The sequence below is a fragment of the Phyllosticta citribraziliensis genome, assembly GCF_038025025.1.
Source record: "Phyllosticta citribraziliensis strain CPC 17464 chromosome Unknown J3D65scaffold_1, whole genome shotgun sequence".
Lineage (NCBI taxonomy): Eukaryota > Fungi > Ascomycota > Dothideomycetes > Botryosphaeriales > Phyllostictaceae > Phyllosticta > Phyllosticta citribraziliensis.
Window position 1 is genome coordinate 2,143,020 of NW_027117338.1, and position 16,603 is coordinate 2,159,622.

The following is a 16,603-nucleotide window of genomic DNA, read 5'->3' on the forward strand; positions in this document are numbered from 1 at the left end:
CGCTCCTCTGGGACAGGCTGGCGTCGAGGCGAGCGCGCGGCTGGTTCCTGGAGGGCGAGGGCACAGAGGCGTTCAAGTGGCCAGGATGGTGACGCATGTGAAAGCGTCGGTTCTGCCGGCCGGGGTTCCTTCGCCGCCTCCGCATCCGCTCAGGTTTTTCCGCTCCGAATGTTTTGGCCCGCCCTGGCGTCCTGTTTACGCTCCGCCAACTCTGGGATAGCAACCAGCCATTGCGCCAACCAGTGATCCTGCCCTTCACGTCAATCGTCTTGCTGCTCGTTGCGCCCACCATCACCGCCGCGCCCTGCGAATTCCTATCGAACCCTTGCGATGAGAAGGGCATAGCTCGTTTTGTATTCCCGCGTCCTTGTCGTCTACTCCCTCCGTCGCATTGCTTCCTTAGCCATGGATTCCCAAGACAGCTCGGTGCGCCTCTGCCCACTCGCTCTCCAATTTGAGGCCATGCTAAGAAGTGTTGCAATAGAAGCCATCCGGCATTCGCCCACCAAGCAAGCTTCCTGCGCCGGCGGGAGGTCTCCCTCGAACCCTCCAGGAAATATCCGCGTCCGATAACAACATGCGCGCATTTCCAAACCCCTCAAGCCTCGTGCCCTCCAAGAACAAGGCCTCCGGCCGTACGTATATGCCAGTCCAGCAACAGGATATTCAGCAGCTCATGCCGACTACAGTACCGGAGCCGGCCACGAAACGACAGGCATCCGGAGAGATCAAGTCCAACATTGCGCCTCCAAGGCCAGTCAATAGCACAGTCAAGGCTACCACCGCAACGGGCGTCCGTTCGTCCAAATCATCATCGGTTTCTGCTCCATCGACTCGCTCTCGCCAAAACTCGACCCCCTCCTTCGCCAGCAGCTACTCCCATGGGGCCAGATCTACCAAAGACAGTCGACCGCACACTTCCATGTCTAGGCACCGTTCTCAGACTCCTGCCAACCGACCGGCGACATCTATGGATAACAACAACTCCTCTTCTGGAGGAAAGCGTCCGCAGGGTACAGTACCGCCTTCTCTTTCAACGTATACTGCTTCGAGTTCCAATCCTTCGACTTCCAAGCACAGTCTTCGCAGAGCACGCAGTCAGGATAGCGGCATGGGCCAATCATTCCACACATATGACAGATCAGTTTCAGCGCATTCTTTTCAGCAACCCCATTCTGGTCGACTTGTTAAAAAGGCTTCTTGGGATGGTTCGATGGGCTCCATGGAACCTTTTCGCTTTGCGCAGGCTCCTGGATCATTTGATACAATCCCGGAAGATCCTGAGCCTCCTGCGACCCCTTCTCATATTCCGCGTCTCCAAGTTCAACCCGTTCAGCATTCTGGTCCCTTTGATTCTCAATCATCAGCGTTTTCTCTTGAGCAAAGCCAGGCCCTTCATTTTCGTTCAACTTCTCCTTCGAAGACCCCCAAGACGTCTCCTTGCAAAGATGTTACGACTCCATTTCTGAACAAAGACTCTAACTTGCGTGCTCCACTTCCAGCTTGGGATACCAAATCCCGCCTCGACGAGATGGAGGCCCTTTACGGCGAGCTTCGGCAACAGATGACATCCACGGCGAACGAGCGCGAAAACATCGAAGAAAAAATCGAAAATCACAAGGCCAAGAGTATGTCTCTTTCAATCATGGACATTCGATGTGCAGTTTTTGAGCTTGTTTCCACGCGATACATGACGACCAGAAAAGGATTGAAGTTAACCCTGGATTTTTTGATTGCAGTCAACGAACTTGAGGCTATCCGATCCCAACTCTCGTCCAAGAACGACACGATCCGCAGCGAATTAGAGTCGACAAGGCTGAAACTCTCGCAAACAGAGGTTGCTCTCGAGAGCCTCAAGAATTCTCACAGTTTTGAGCTCAAAGACTTGAGAAGGCAGCACGAACACGATGTCAAAGACATGCAATTTGCGCACGAGCGTGAGGTCACAAAATTGCGCCTCGAATCGGACAGAAAGGCGGAGGAGCTGCAGCGGAGTCTTAACCATCAGACCAAGGACGTCAAGAACGAATATGAGGAAAGATTTGCAAGTCTAAAGAGGGATATGGAGGCCCAGCTGGATCAAGAGCGGCAACGACGCGTCAAGGAGGTGTCGGAGTTGCAAACACAGGCGGAACTCCACGCTCAGAATGCTGGCGTAGATATGGAAAAGAAAGACAGGGAGCTCCTCGACCTCCGCCGCGAAACCGAGCAGCTCAAGGCCGACATCGAGCGCAAGACTACCCTGGAGAAGAATTTGCGGGACAAGCTTTCAGAGTCGACAGCAAACAACATGACGCTCGAATCGGCAAATAGCGCCATGAGGGCCAAGATTAACTTTCTCGAGTCTGACAGCCAGGCACAATCTACGGCTTTTGCGGAGCTCCACAAGCGCATGCAAGAAGCCGTTGATGCAGCTGAAGAGACAAAGGCCAAACTTCGTGAAGAGGAGACCCTTCGACGTAAGCTGCACAACCAAGTTCAAGAGCTCAAGGGCAACATTCGCGTCTTTTGCCGTGTTCGTCCACCGGCGGAAATCGAGGCTGCAGAGGCTGCTGAGATTGCTTATCCTGACGCTGGAAAGGACAGCAAGGAAGTTGTCCTTCAGGGTCCTGAGCAGAGAAGCGCCATGGGCAATGTGACTCGCTCCACGAATCCCTTTTCTTTCGACAGGGTCTTTGGTCCAAAGTCGCAGAATGGAGAAGTATTTGAAGAGATTTCCCAGCTTGTCCAGTCCGCGCTCGATGGATACAACGTCTGCATCTTCTGCTATGGCCAGACTGGCTCCGGAAAAACGTACACTATGAGTTCACCAGACGGCATGATTCCCCTCGCGGTCCAGCAAATTTACAACACCGCGCAGGAGCTCGAAGAAAAAGGCTGGCGCTACAAGATGGAGGGCCAATTTGTCGAAGTGTACAATGAGGTTTTGAACGACTTGCTCGGCAGCGCGGAGGAGTTTGACAAGAAGAAGCACGAGATTCGGCATGACCCGCAAAAGAAGAGCACCGAAATCACTGGCGTCACATCAGTGCCTCTGGACAGTCCTGACAAGGTGCAGTCGATGCTCTCGAACGCCTCGCGTAACCGTAGCGTCGCTGCGACCATGGCAAACAGCCGCTCTTCGCGCTCCCACTCCGTCTTTATTCTTAAACTCAAGGGCGAGAACTCGATTACTGGCGAGCGCAGCGAAGGCACCTTGAACCTCGTCGATCTGGCAGGTTCTGAGCGTCTAAGCCACTCGGGAGCTACCGGCGACCGTCTCAAGGAAACGCAAAACATCAACCGCAGTCTGAGCTGCCTTGGCGATGTCATCGCTGCGCTGGGCTCGGGCAAGGACGGCACGCACATCCCGTACCGCAACAGCAAACTCACATATTTGCTGCAATATTCCCTCGGCGGCAACAGCAAGACCCTCATGTTTGTCATGATCAGTCCTCTGCAGGCGCACTTGCACGAGACTTTGACCAGTCTGAAGTTTGCTACCAAGGTAAGGCTCACTGCGCAAATGCTGGTTTTCGTAGCTGACATGTCTAGGTGCACAACACGCACATTGGCACGGCAAAGAGGCAGGCCAAGGTCAAGGAGTGAACCTCTGCTTAAACTTGTACCCACTCAGACGAGACCCGTCGCGCCTCGATTATCTGCGCGAGACATACTGTACAGAATCCGCTCCCAAAAGAGGACCAGGACTTCCGGCACAAAGGTGAAGAGTCTTGCTTTCTTGTCTCTTTTCCTTCCATAGCGAGACGACACCTTTCCTATTCCCAGCTCGGCCCCAGCTCGGCTGGCCGGCCTTGCAACGGACGTTACTTATGACCGGTGTCTGAGGTGTTTTGGCGTTGATTTCTTCTTACTTTGCTTTTCTATTCTCTTTTAACTCTTCGGGCTTGGCGCCTCTTAGACGCCGCGCCTTGTCTATCCAGTCGTGGCGCATGTTCGTCACCCTGGCTGTCTGCACTTGGAAATCCAGACCAAGCTCATAGGCTCGGGTATCGCGACGATGCAGTATACGATTCCAACCCTTTCTTCCGTCATGCCTTGGAGCAGTCGGACGGGTTGTTGAGTGGGCGGTTTTCTTGGTCGGATTATTTGGATTGGAGTGTACTGGGTTTGGAGGAGTAAGGCGATGATGGGAAGGGCCTGGGGCTGGAAAGGGCGCGGATGGAATCGGGATCTAGGGTAACGCTGCGATTGAATTGAATTGTTTGATCTTGTTGTACCTATTGACCAATGGGTGGTGTCGAGAACCGGGGTAAGATTTGGTCGAAGGCAAATTGAAAAACATGTTGCAATGCGAATCGATTAGAGAGAGCAATATAGAAGGGCAAATTACTGTCCAACTTCGTCGAATTCATAGGCTTGGAAGCACGTTAGGGGAATCGTATTCTCTGGATGAAGGATGTACCGTTTTGGATGTATGGAGTGCGTCTGACTGAAATATGAAGCTTGGCATCTGGAAAGTAAAGGACGTCCTCCCCTTGGTTCCGGATTCATCTGCTTCGATTGGAATCAGACTCGAGTATCCTTCTGCAGCATACTGATTTTGCATTTGGGAAATGTTCGCACAAGTCAACCTCTTCTGCGGCTCCATTTGACTTCTTGAGTTGTAACGAGCTCTTCAGCTTCCTTGCCGCCAAAGCATTCCCGTTTCTTGGAGCACTTGTGAATCAGAAACTCCCAATGATATCTGAATGGTAGATTAAAAGTTAAAGAGATCACTCAACGATCCATCCCGCGCGATGTTTGTGGGTCGGCCTAGGATTGACAGACCTGCCTAATCAGGCTAGCGTTGACGACGGTCTCATCTACATGATTTCTCTCCGCAACGCGTCTCGTCGTGCTGCGACTGATTGCCATCGTCAAATGCAGCTTTTTCCGAGCTTCGTCGGCCGAGTGCTAGAAGATTGATGCGGTCGCTTAGAGAACACAGGGGCTGAAATCGTTGTTGGGGAAACGCTCGGTGGGACGGGTCGGCAAGCGAGGCTAGAGATACGCGAGTACGCGAACAAGACAAGCGAGTCTGGAGTTTGCTCTGATGCGCGAGGTCGGTCGCAACGCCATCTTCAAGCCAGGTTACAGGTGGCAAAGCATGTGTGCCGTTGTTTGTGAGCAACGGGAGGTGGCGTGGAGAAGTGATGTTCAACTACAGGATATTCCACCTTTCGAATACATGGACTGTACCCGTTCCTATGCAGCGAAGGGAGCTACGGCTCGATTGAGTGAGCAGGGAACAGTGATATGCCCCGAGAACATTGTAAATTGTGGAAAGCCAACTCAGGGGGTCATCCATCTTGCGCACCTCCTTTCGAATCGATAACCCATGTACATACGCCGTGAGATAAGCCTTTCAAAGAAACCTGGCCTTCTCAGCATCCGTCACGCGTGCTTCCGCAGCCGGAACACATGGTCCACAAAGTTCTGCGGGTAGGTGGACAAAAAGGGGTCAAGGGGACCTGACTTGCGGATTATGCGCCACCCCTTGATCCTGCAAGCTTTTCCTCTTGCCCCAAGGTTCTTGACGATGTCTGAAATGCTGGGAGAGGTATCGTACCCCGCAAAAATAAGTGGAAACCAAAACAAATGAAACTCAAAAGAAATAATCGATCTTGCTAGATCAGCTTCCTAGTCCCACCGAGGATCGAACTCGGGACCTTTCGCGCTCCACTAGGCTATCAGAAACCCGGTTGTGAAGCGAACGTCATACCACTAGACCATAGGACTTGTTGAAGAAAGAAGCAAACTAAACCTAATATGAAGTGTGCTAACTTCAAAAGTTGAGAGCTTGGGGACCCATGGGAAGCTTTCCCGGCCTTCCTAGGGTTACAAAGAACTCAGGAGGCATCAAAAGTGTGTGCAGGGACTGTGTAAGAGAAGGTAACAAGTCTTATTTTGAAAAGTATGGGTTTGGTGGGCACCAAGGGGTTTTTGGAATTTTTTTCTACTAGAGTGCAAATGTGACGCTACGAAACGCGTGTGGGCCGATGCAAAACCACGTCTGCTATCAAGCCCATCTGAGAGTCCATCAAGAAGGCCATACATCCGAAAATATCGGAGACAGCCCATTGGGTCTCCCGGGGATCAGGGGGTTGAAAGGGGCCGCCACACTTCGCCGCAGCTCAACACTGCTACTTCGGCCCTATAATCTCTTGTCTGTTCGAAGTGTACAATGCCGATCCCAGAAAAGACCGACGAAAGTTCTTTGGCCGCTCTCCCACATCTTTACTATAACGAAGATTCCCTTAAGCCAAATTCAGTGGTTCCAGCCAATTTGACGATGGCAAACCGACCCCGAGTTGCTACAGACTCGAGATTTGATCCAAGTGATACAACTTGATCATTCTTATTTCTTGTATACCCTCGGCCTTTAGTGGCAATGTGTCATTCACTTTTTTTCTCACCCTCCGACGGTGTTTTCGAGTGGAACTTTGATCGAGAGGTCAAAAACTTATAGCCTGTAGAATTACCGCACAGTGAAAGTCACAGAGCTTGAGCTAAACCATCGTGATCCAGACTGCTGAAATACGTGCGAGCGAGCTAGCGCTGCGAGACAATCGGTACAGGTAGTCGACCATTTACCGCGCTAGCCAAATGAGGAAACTCAGGCACTAACCCGCGAGGACGACCTTCACGCAATTCCAATCGCACTGTGAATTCGTTTTGGACGAGGGCAGCTCATGTTAGCGTTCAATGAGTTTGAGGTAGCTGTTAGGTCTGACTGCAGCTTCTCCATTTGACCTGCATGATCTATCCACCTTGAGGTTCTCCGAGGGTTTGACCAAAACATTTCTGATTTTCACTCAGGATATTCCTTACTTACCTTTTCAATAGGTCGACTGGTCAACTAAATGTTTCCACATTCTAGTACCAGTATAAAATTTCTAGATCATGCAACACCAGTCGCGTCATAGGCCATCGCCAGTCTACTATACTCCCCGACCGACATGATTCTCCCGGAATCCATGCTCATTGAGCAGACCAGCGGCAAGCAATTCCCGGATTACGATTGGTCTTCTCCAAGCGCAAACCATATTGCAACTCTTTCAACCAGCCAGAGGTAAAATGACTCTACGACGTGTCCCGTCGTGACTGATGAGATTGGTCATTTCCTGCGAGCAAGTTTGTCGCCCAAGCACCAATGAGCTCGTACAAGACTGCGGGCTCCAATGGGAGATGAGCCGGATGAAGAGCAGCCTCGGAAGATTGCATCAATTGGCTCCGTGGCTCTGGAGGATTCAATAAAGTGTACCAAGCCAGCGGATATGCTGCAAAGCAGCGGCTCGGTAAACAAACATGGCGGCCGGCAAGGAGCAAAGAGCAGAGTCACCGGTACAGGGCCGCTCACCGACAAGAGGTTCAAGGGTGAAAACAATGTACCGATTCCGATTGTTCCGTCCTCAAGTGGAGCAAGCTTCGACTCATCCATTGACCAATATGAAGCTGCATATACGCCCTGCATGAGACGGATCCACAGCTCTTCGCAGACGTCTGGACAGGGTTGAATTTGTTTTTGCAAATCGCCAACACAGCAAAAGCAAGCGCATCTTCAGCAAATCCTGCACCAGATGACTGAGAAAAAAAGCAGACAGCAAGTGGAGCGAGGGGCCAGGTGGTGTTGACTGTTCGGCGTTGGGGAATGTCGAGGTTCCGATACCGGGGACGCAGCTAGACAAGCTCCTGCACTAGTCCACACAGGGCGGCCAAAATAATTATCTCGACAGCCATTCGCTGAGCTGCTTGCCGCAACCCAAACTGCTGCTGCGAAATTTCTGAGGACGTCAGTCGACTCATACCTACCATTGTGCATACAAATTCGCCGAGGGAGCTGCTGTTGTTGTAAGACACAATTGAGATGCTGCTCCCAAAGCTTGCTGCTGCCGCGGCGCCGGCGCGGTTGACGCGGGCTGGCAGCTCGCAATGGCGGAACATGTCAGTATTCCACCTCCAGCACAACTCTCTCTCATGTCCAATTGACTCACGCCTCGCAGCCGCTCCCTCTCCTCGACCGCCCGCCGATATGAAAAGGACACCGCCCTCAACAAAGTCAGCCGCAACATTACGCAGCCAAAGTCGCAGGGCGCGTCGCAGGCCATGTTGTATGCCACCGGGATGACTGAGGAGGACATGAACAAGGCGCAGGTTGGCATATCGTCCGTCTGGTACTCGGGAAACCCTTGCAACATGCACCTGCTGCAGCTCAACAACGCAATCAACAAGAGCGTCGTCGAGGCTGGCCTGGTGGGCATGCAATTCAACACAATTGGTGTCAGTGACGGCATTTCCATGGGCACAAAAGGCATGAGGTACTCGCTGCAGTCAAGAGACTTGATTGCCGACTCGATTGAGACGGTCATGAACGGCCAGTGGTACGATGCAAACATTTCGATCCCCGGATGTGACAAGAACATGCCCGGTGTCCTCATGGCCATGGGTCGCGTCAACCGGCCCTCGATGATGGTCTACGGCGGCACCATTGAGCCCGGCTGCGGCCGCATGCCCAGAAACCCCAAACTCGACATTGTCTCTGCTTTCCAAGCGTACGGTCAATTCATCACTGGTGAAATCAACGAGGAGGAGCGCTTCGACATCATCAGACACGCCTGCCCCGGCGGTGGTGCTTGCGGTGGCATGTACACGGCCAACACCATGGCCAGCGCCATCGAAGTCATGGGTATGACTCTGCCGGGCTCGTCGACCAACCCTGCCGTGTCCAAGGCCAAGCAGCTCGAGTGCATGGCTGTCGGCAACGCCATCAAGAACCTCCTCAAGGAGGACATTCGCCCCCGCGACATTCTTACCAGGGAAGCATTCGAGAACGCCATGAAGCTCGTCACCATCACCGGCGGCTCGACCAACGCCGTCCTGCACTTGATCGCCATTGCCGACTCGGTCGGCATCGACCTCACGATTGAAGACTTCCAAGCCGTCAGCGATTCCACGCCCTTCATTGCCGACCTGAAGCCGTCTGGCAAGTACGTGTTTGCCGACGTCTACGACATTGGTGGTACCCCATCGCTCATCAAGTTCCTCCTCGCCGAGGGCGTCCTTGATGGCAACCAAATGACGGTCACGGGCAGGACGCTCAAGCAAAACGTTGAGAAGGCGCCGTCTTTCCCCAAGGACCAGCAAATCTTCAAGCCTCTTTCCAACCCCATCAAGAAGACTGGTCACCTCCAGATTCTGCGCGGCAGCCTGGCGCCAGGAGGTTGCGTCGGCAAGATTACGGGCAAGGAGGGCCTGCGGTTCGTCGGCAAGGCGCGTGTTTTCGACGCCGAGGACGACTTCATCAAGGCGCTGGAGAGGAACGAGTTCAAAAAGGGCGAGAAGACGGTGGTTGTGATCCGGTACGAGGGCCCCAAGGGCGGACCGGGCATGCCGGAGATGTTGAAGCCCAGCTCGGCCATCATGGGCGCTGGACTGGGCCACGACGTTGCGCTCATCACGGACGGACGTTTCAGCGGAGGTTCTCACGGGTTCCTGATCGGCCACATTGTGCCAGAGGCGCAGGTTGGCGGGCCGATCGGGCTCGTCAAGGACGGCGATCAGATCACCATTGATGCCGAGACGAGGGTGTTGGACCTCGACATCAGCGAGGCGGAGATGGAGACGAGGCGGAAGACGTGGGTTGCGCCGGCGCTCAAGTACAACAAGGGCGTGCTGTTCAAGTACTCGAAGCTGGTCAAGGATGCCAGCTCGGGGTGCATAACGGACGCGCCCGACGAGCCGGCCAAGGTGGAGGGATGAGGAATCTTGTTTACTGTCGGTTGAGCTGTACGATTGAGGCGTTCATGGGCGGGCGGGGGGGCAGGATGGGAAATGTTTCTATTATAATTCATCAGAGCAATCACCGGTGTGGTGTTGATCCAAATCTCTTGGCGGTGGCAGCAGCCGAAAGGCAATTTGCAAGCTTATCTGGAGCTTGGGGTCTGGAGCGCAGGTTACGTACCTCGTACCGGTGGTTGAGGGTCAGGAGGGAGCAGGGCCGGGCGGGCGGCCGAAAGCAGACGGGGTCGGTGCGTGCAGCAGTGTCATTGGGCGTCGAGGCCCTGTAGCCGCCCGGCTTGGAGTTGATGGCGCCCTGGCTTGGCCATCGCGACGCGACCGACGGCCCGCAGCGGCACGCTATTCGACCAAGAGTCCAGGGTTGATTCGTTCGATTCGATTCGAGCCGCCAGCATGGAGACGCATGATTGAGTACCAACTTGCAGACTGTCGGTCTGCAGTCACTGAGAGATTCCTTCTCCGTCTCCGTCTCCCTACTGTACGTGCCGGCACTGTTGTCCGCTCCACTCGTCGCTCGCAACCACCTCAGCGCGCCCACGCCCACGCCCGCCCGAACCCAACACCCACGCCCACGCCCTCGCCCACGCCGCGCCGCTCCGTTACCAACATCCACCCCCCATCCCACCTCATCTTCTCACGCTCTTTTCTTGCCCTGTTGTTTCTCAAACCTTTGCATCCCCGTCCCGCGCGCCCTGGCCACCACCTGCACACCTGCCCTGCTCTGCCCTGTCCTGCCCTGCCCTGCCCTGCCCTGCCCTGCACCTGCACAAGCTCGGCGTCCATGTCCGCATAGCACAACGCTGGCTGTACCGCACCGCACCGCACCACGTCGCCACGCCTCCCTGTTTTTTGAACAAGTCGCTGCGCTGCTGGCTGCCGATGCTGCTGCTGCTGCTGCTGCTGCTGCTGCCCTTGGTCGTCCAGCGTTTCGTCACTCCCATCGGTGCTGTCTTTTGGTGGTCGAGGGCTGCCGTGACTGGCTGCAAGACTCATTTCGGTTAGCCAGCTTAGCCGTCGTCTCTCACTCTCTCGGAGCATCCCAGCCTCTCCCAACTTCCCATTGCCTCGCGCAACCCACCTGGCCATCCCGTCTCAACTCCCAAACATCGCCCTGCACCGAGCCACGACACTGCCGGCCCGAACCTGCAGCCCAGGACAGCTGCCGCAGCGAGCGCGACACGCCTAACCGCCGTCCATTTCGCCCCGTCCTCGACCTGCTGCCTCCGCGCCGCTTGCTGTTTACGGAAGCGTCATTACTCGACGCCCACACCTCTTCACGCGACAAAGCAAGGAGCACTTCCGTCAACATTCCCTCAAAACTCCCGGAGCCTCTCGACACTGACGCTTCCATTCGCCCCACATGAGCCAAGAAGCTGTGCGGTCGTCGGCAGATCCGTCGCCTGCGAGCCAGAAGCCGACGGTCAACGACAACGGCCAGGCCGTCGCGCCCCAGGCCAACAACACCTCTGGTATACTTTTCCCCTGTCCTGCTGCTCAACCAACACTCAATCCCACCTCCGCCACCAAACTCTCTTTCATTACTAATGGCCCCCTCCCTAGCTCAATTGGCCCCTTCCTCTGCTCCCGTCGCCCCCTCGACCGACGCCCCCGCGACAAACAATGCCAGCGTAGCCGCCGACGCACCCACACCCCCCCAGGCCTCTGCCCAAGCTCAATCCTCGCTCAACGTTCCTCCTGCCCCTGCCGCCAAACCCGTCGAAGGGGCCTCTGCAAGCGCGACTGGACTGAGTGGCGCCACCGTTGGCGAGGGCGCCGAGAGCCTGGGAGCAGGGTCAAAGAGGAGTTTTTTGGGCAAGAGACGGCCTGGGAGCACCGCCGGCAGCAAGCGCTCAAACAAGCCCAAGGCTGCGACGACCGAAAAGGCCGCTGAAAAGGCACAGACTTCTGGCGAGGCCGGCTCTGGCCCCCAGGAGCAGCCCAAGAAAAAGGGCGTCAGGAGAATACTTTTGATCCTCAGCTGCTGCGGCTCCTCGGACAAGGCGGGCAACCATGAGCCAGAGGAACCCTCAGAGGCACCCAAAAAGCCCGCCAAGCTGCGCTCCGTCCGCAAGACTCAGCCAAAGCCGTCTGCTCAAAAGGGACCAAAGGACGTCAGTGCTGCCGAGTCGAGCACGGCAGAGTCAAAAGAACAGACTGGCGAAAAGGAGAATGCTGGCGAGGGTCAGGCCTCTACGGCCGGAAATCTAGCAAGAGATGGGCTCGATAGGCACGGGGATTCTCAGGCGGACAAACCAACCCAAGAAGCTGCAGCAGCCTCGGAGCCTTCTGAAAACAAAGAGACATCTGGAGCTACCCAACCGGAGCGTCTCGATATCGGTGCCGCGATGGCTGATTCCAGTCCTCAAGTCAATGTTCAGGCGCCTACCCCCGTGGCGCCCTCGGAAGAGCAAGCCATTGCTGACAGGACGCCAGAGCAGGCGGCGCGGGACACGGACATTGAAATGACTGACGCTGGGCCATCGTTACCGCTTGCCGCCAACGAAGTTGCCGCCGTCCCCGAGGACCAAGCTGTGCAGCAAAGAGACGCGACGCCAACGAGAATTGACCTGCCACCTCCCCCGCCACTTGCAGACCGCCAAGCGCAAACATCACCTCCTTCTGGCTCCACTCCACAAAGTCATGAGTCGTCGGTCGCTGTAGGTCCTACCGACCAACCACAGCAAAAATGGCTCCTCCCGCCTGCCAGGCCCGAGTTCAAAGGAAAGAAATGCCTGGTTCTGGACTTGGATGAGACACTGGTGCATAGTAGCTTCAAGGCAAGTTTATCCCATTTGGTACCCGCTCTATACTGACTTTCGCAGATCCTCCACCAATCCGACTTTACCATCCCGGTTGAAATTGAGGGGCAGTACCATAATGTATATGTCATCAAAAGGCCCGGCGTCGATGCTTTCATGAAGCGCGTTGGTGAATTGTACGAGGTTGTCGTTTTCACTGCATCCGTTGCCAAGGTAAGACAATTGGAACAAACCGCTGCGGCTCCGTCTGACTGTCTCAGTATGGCGATCCTTTGCTCGATCAGCTCGATATTCACGGTGTCGTTCACCACCGACTATTCCGGGAGAGCTGCTACAACCACCAAGGAAACTACGTCAAGGTGAGACCTCATTTTGTATCGCTTTCAATCGGCGTGCTGATTGCATCAGGACCTTTCCCAAGTCGGACGTGACCTCAAGGACACCATCATCATTGATAACTCGCCTACCTCGTACATTTTCCATCCCCAGCACGCGGTACCGATTAGCAGCTGGTTTTCCGACGCACACGACAACGAGCTGCTCGACTTGATCCCAGTACTCGAAGACCTCGCCGGCTCTCAGGTCAGCGACGTCAGCTTAGTGCTCGACGTGGCGCTGTGAGAGGAAAACGATCAGTTACAAGACCTTCTTACTCGGGCTGGATGGCAACGCGCCACAGCAACACTTTCCATTGGGACTGATCAAAGGCTGCGGATACCCAAGCACGTTGACAATGTACGCGACGTGTCTGAAAAGACTGCTCGAACGTGGCCTTGGCGCCTGCCGGTCTCACCAACATCATTGATACACCTGCCGATGCGTCCTCTTTTGGATGCATTGGCGTAGATTGTACTTCTAATGCCTGTAATCTGCATGCTAGGGAAGAAGGCAGCCTTTGTTCCTGGCGAACGAGAATTTTCTCCATTGCATCTTGACCCGGCGTCAATGGCTGTCTTGCCTCGGGGACCACGTCAGCCCGCAGGCCCCTGTCCATGCAGATACAGCGCGCCTTTTCTACACTCGGCTTGTCAAAAAGAAGCGATTGGCGGCACACACACAAAGCAAAATGGGCGTTTTCTTTTTCTCTTTTCTTCCTTCTCTTCCGCTTCGCGGCTCTCTTTTCTTGCTCGTTGCTGTCCTCGAGAGGACATTGCATGACGTGGTCTCTGCGTTTCCTGTTGGCTAGCATTGCGGAGCATTGGCATTGGCACGTTGTCTGTCTTTTGGTTGATTCCCTTTTCCTTCCCCTCCCCACCACAAGACACCCCTTTTCTCTACTTGCAAGCGCTGAAGCCGTCGTCTTCCCGCAGTACACATGATTGAGCTCTCTTTCAAGAGGGCGCCTCTTGAGCATATATTAATGCTTTGCCCCGACTTGACACTCGACTCATCCGACACTCTCCTTTGTAACATTTCCTAACTTCAATTCTTCCTATCCCGCTTGCTGCTCAGCCCTTTGTTTCCTTGCTGCTTTTCTCTTCTTGTTTTGATACCACGGCTTGTTGGCTTACTTGTGCTGGGCAGCCAGACAGCGAGAATTAAAACAACTCTTCTTCTTTCGCGTAGGCAGGAAGTCTTTTCTGCGGCAAAAAATTAATGGCAAGTTGGGGTGGAAGTGGTTGGCAAGGTGGCCGCCGTCTTTTTTGGTAGCTGCAAAAGAATGGATCACAAATTCCCGGGAGGCGGATTGACAGCTCACAATGGTGTAGTGACTTCATGTTGTATATGAACGACATTGATCCAAGCGGTGAGTAGGAGCATGCCTGACTGACGTCGGCGAGCTCGTGATGCGGCTGCGGGGCCAGGACGTCATCCGACGGCAGCGCGCGCCCAAACAAACAACCAGTCCAAACCAGCCCTACGCGACCAGGCAAAACGACGTTAGCCACGCGACTTGCTGCTCGACTTCACATGCCTGCAACGCCCTCTGCCGCACGTCCGCAACACCACACCTTCGACCCACCATGACCGACGAGCACCATCAAGATCCGAGCGCCACTGCGCACGCCCTGAATCACACGGACCCCGCCCCCGCGTCGCCAACCGCTCAAGATTCGAGTGCGGCCAGTACCCAGACCAACAACGACAGCAGCACCCTCGGCGCCCAGCTCCACGCCACGACCATAACCATGGACGACGCCGCCACCCAGCAAGAACACAATCCGTCGCCAGCGCGCAGCAACAAGAGCGGGTGGGATGGCAAACTGAGGCTCGAAAAGAAGCCCATCATCACCAATCCCGAGGCGCTCTCCGACCCCGAGTACTCAGACGAAGATGCACCTCCCGTGGACGTGATTGATGCCGACGAAGGTGTGTGGGAACACGAGATGGCTCCTGGCGAGAGAGGCTGACGTTGTACGGTCTGTAGATTTGTTGGAAGACTACGAAGAGGATACAGATGTGAGGATACCGTCCTGATTGAGTGCTGAGACACCAGCTAACACTCGAGAGTAGCAAATCGACCTCATCCACTGCAAAATCACATCCATCCCCGCCCTCCACCTCGACCGCTTCAAGAAGCTCGAGCGCCTCTCGCTGCGCCAAAACCAAATCTCAGACATTGATTTCCCACAAGAAATTGGCACGACGCTGCAAGAGCTGGACCTATACGACAACTTGATTGCGCATATTCGCGGGCTGGAACAATTCGTCGAGATGAACAACCTGGATCTCTCGTTCAACAAGATCAAGCACATCAAGCGCGTTAACCACATGAAAAAGCTGCGCGACCTCTATTTCGTGCAGAACAAGATTAGCGCGATTGAGAACCTCGAGGGTTTGACGCAGCTGCGCAACCTCGAGCTCGGCGCAAACAGGATCCGCACGATTGAGAATCTCGAGACGCTGACGGGCCTGGAGGAGCTCTGGCTGGGCAAGAACAAGATCACGGAGATCAAGGTACACCTGCCTGTCGACGCGAAGTCTGCTGCGGATGTCAAGCTAACATACGGCACAAACAGGGCCTCGACACGCTCCAAAACCTCAAGATCCTCTCCATCCAATCCAACCGGCTAACATCGATAACGGGCCTCTCATCGCTGCCGCAACTCGAAGAGCTGCACATCTCTCACAACGCGCTCACGTCGACCTCGGGCCTCGAAGGCAACGCGAACCTGCGCGTCATCGACATCACGGGCAACCCCATCGAGCACCTGACGGACCTGGCGCCGCTCGCGAACCTCGAGGAGTTTTGGGCCTCGTACTGCCAGCTGTCCGACTTTGCCGAGGTCGAGCGCGAGCTCGCCGACAAGGAGAACCTCGAGACGGTCTACTTTGAGGGCAACCCGCTGCAGACGAGGCAGCCGGCCTTGTATCGCAACAAGGTCCGCCTGGCGCTGCCGAGGGTGAGGCAGATTGATGCGAGTGAGTTTTGTCCCTTCCTTCCTTCCTTGCCTGTGTCTGATAATGGATCCACGCATGCGTACTGACATCGCCTGTTCAGCTTTTGTGAGGCTTTAGCCCGCTACTCGTCCGCTTCAGCGCGCCGTCGCCTCCCTCGTGACCGTCCCTCCCGGCGTCTTCGTTCTCGACACTTCTACGTCCATGCTCCCTCCCCCCTGACTGCATGCACGCCCCATTCTCCACGACGACCTGCACGCCCCCACGACTGCATACTCCTCGCCCGTCTGTCTCGTCATCACCGCCGTCACCTCCAACGAAGCCTGCCTGCATCCACTGGCGCTGTGGCCCGGCCGGCCCAATTTCCTGCTTGCTTTGCATATTTCTGGGCATAGGTAAGTAAGTGTCTTGTATATAGACAGAACAATGAATAGCAAATGGACAAAAAAAGAGAAAGAAATACAGTTCTTAATTGACATTAAGACGCTGACTGCGTTGCTCCTTGCTGCATGATAGCATCTGTCTTCCCATACGAACCGCGTGTAGAGCAGTGTTTTGCGTTGCGATCAGCTTGATCAATGGCGGAAAAGAAGCTGGCAGTCATATGTGCATGTAAGAGTGAATTCAGAGTCTATATCTAAAGTGCAAATGGTAGGCAGGTGGTAGCCGCCGGTGAACATGGTCAGCAGCCGACGCGGAGCAGCAACTCGCGTCGCTACAAGTGG

At 55.0% G+C, this 16,603-nt stretch overlaps 5 protein-coding genes and 1 non-coding gene across 6 annotated transcripts; 4 read left to right on the plus strand and 2 right to left on the minus strand.

Moving 5' to 3' along the window:
• The first annotated feature begins 214 nt into the window (after positions 1–214).
• J3D65DRAFT_35482 (P-loop containing nucleoside triphosphate hydrolase protein) lies at positions 215–3,881 on the plus strand. Its single transcript, XM_066795583.1, has 4 exons — positions 215–426; positions 485–1,628; positions 1,740–3,487; positions 3,535–3,881. The coding sequence occupies exons 1-4, from the start codon at positions 406–408 to the stop codon at positions 3,586–3,588; spliced, it is 2,967 nt and encodes a 988-aa protein (XP_066659999.1). The 5' UTR covers positions 215–405; the 3' UTR covers positions 3,589–3,881.
• Positions 3,882–5,623: 1,742 nt separating this feature from the next.
• Positions 5,624–5,721, minus strand: J3D65DRAFT_t12. The gene has a single exon. It is a non-coding gene; the product is annotated as a tRNA-Val (tRNA).
• Positions 5,722–7,370: 1,649 nt separating this feature from the next.
• On the plus strand, positions 7,371–9,794 carry J3D65DRAFT_654996 (dihydroxy-acid/6-phosphogluconate dehydratase). Its single transcript, XM_066802486.1, has 2 exons — positions 7,371–7,926; positions 7,986–9,794. The coding sequence occupies exons 1-2, from the start codon at positions 7,850–7,852 to the stop codon at positions 9,739–9,741; spliced, it is 1,833 nt and encodes a 610-aa protein (XP_066660000.1). The 5' UTR covers positions 7,371–7,849; the 3' UTR covers positions 9,742–9,794.
• Positions 9,795–11,324: 1,530 nt separating this feature from the next.
• Positions 11,325–13,160, plus strand: J3D65DRAFT_545953 (HAD-like domain-containing protein; the record flags this gene model as incomplete). The annotated part of the gene is made up of 4 exons (XM_066796794.1): positions 11,325–12,575; positions 12,603–12,752; positions 12,800–12,898; positions 12,948–13,160. 4 exons carry the CDS (start codon positions 11,325–11,327, stop codon positions 13,158–13,160), a joined length of 1,713 nt encoding a protein of 570 aa, XP_066660001.1.
• On the minus strand, positions 12,903–13,985 carry J3D65DRAFT_35519 (uncharacterized protein). The gene has a single exon (XM_066795584.1). The coding sequence runs from the start codon at positions 13,891–13,893 to the stop codon at positions 13,189–13,191; it is 705 nt and encodes a 234-aa protein (XP_066660002.1). The 5' UTR covers positions 13,894–13,985; the 3' UTR covers positions 12,903–13,188.
• Positions 13,986–14,323: 338 nt separating this feature from the next.
• J3D65DRAFT_610680 (protein phosphatase-like protein PP1 regulatory subunit sds22) lies at positions 14,324–16,387 on the plus strand (the record flags this gene model as incomplete). Its single annotated transcript, XM_066798828.1, has 5 exons — positions 14,324–14,849; positions 14,908–14,939; positions 14,994–15,437; positions 15,500–15,902; positions 15,982–16,387. 5 exons carry the CDS (start codon positions 14,327–14,329, stop codon positions 15,996–15,998), a joined length of 1,419 nt encoding a protein of 472 aa, XP_066660003.1. The 3' UTR covers positions 15,999–16,387.
• Between the last annotated feature and the right edge of the window lie 216 nt (positions 16,388–16,603).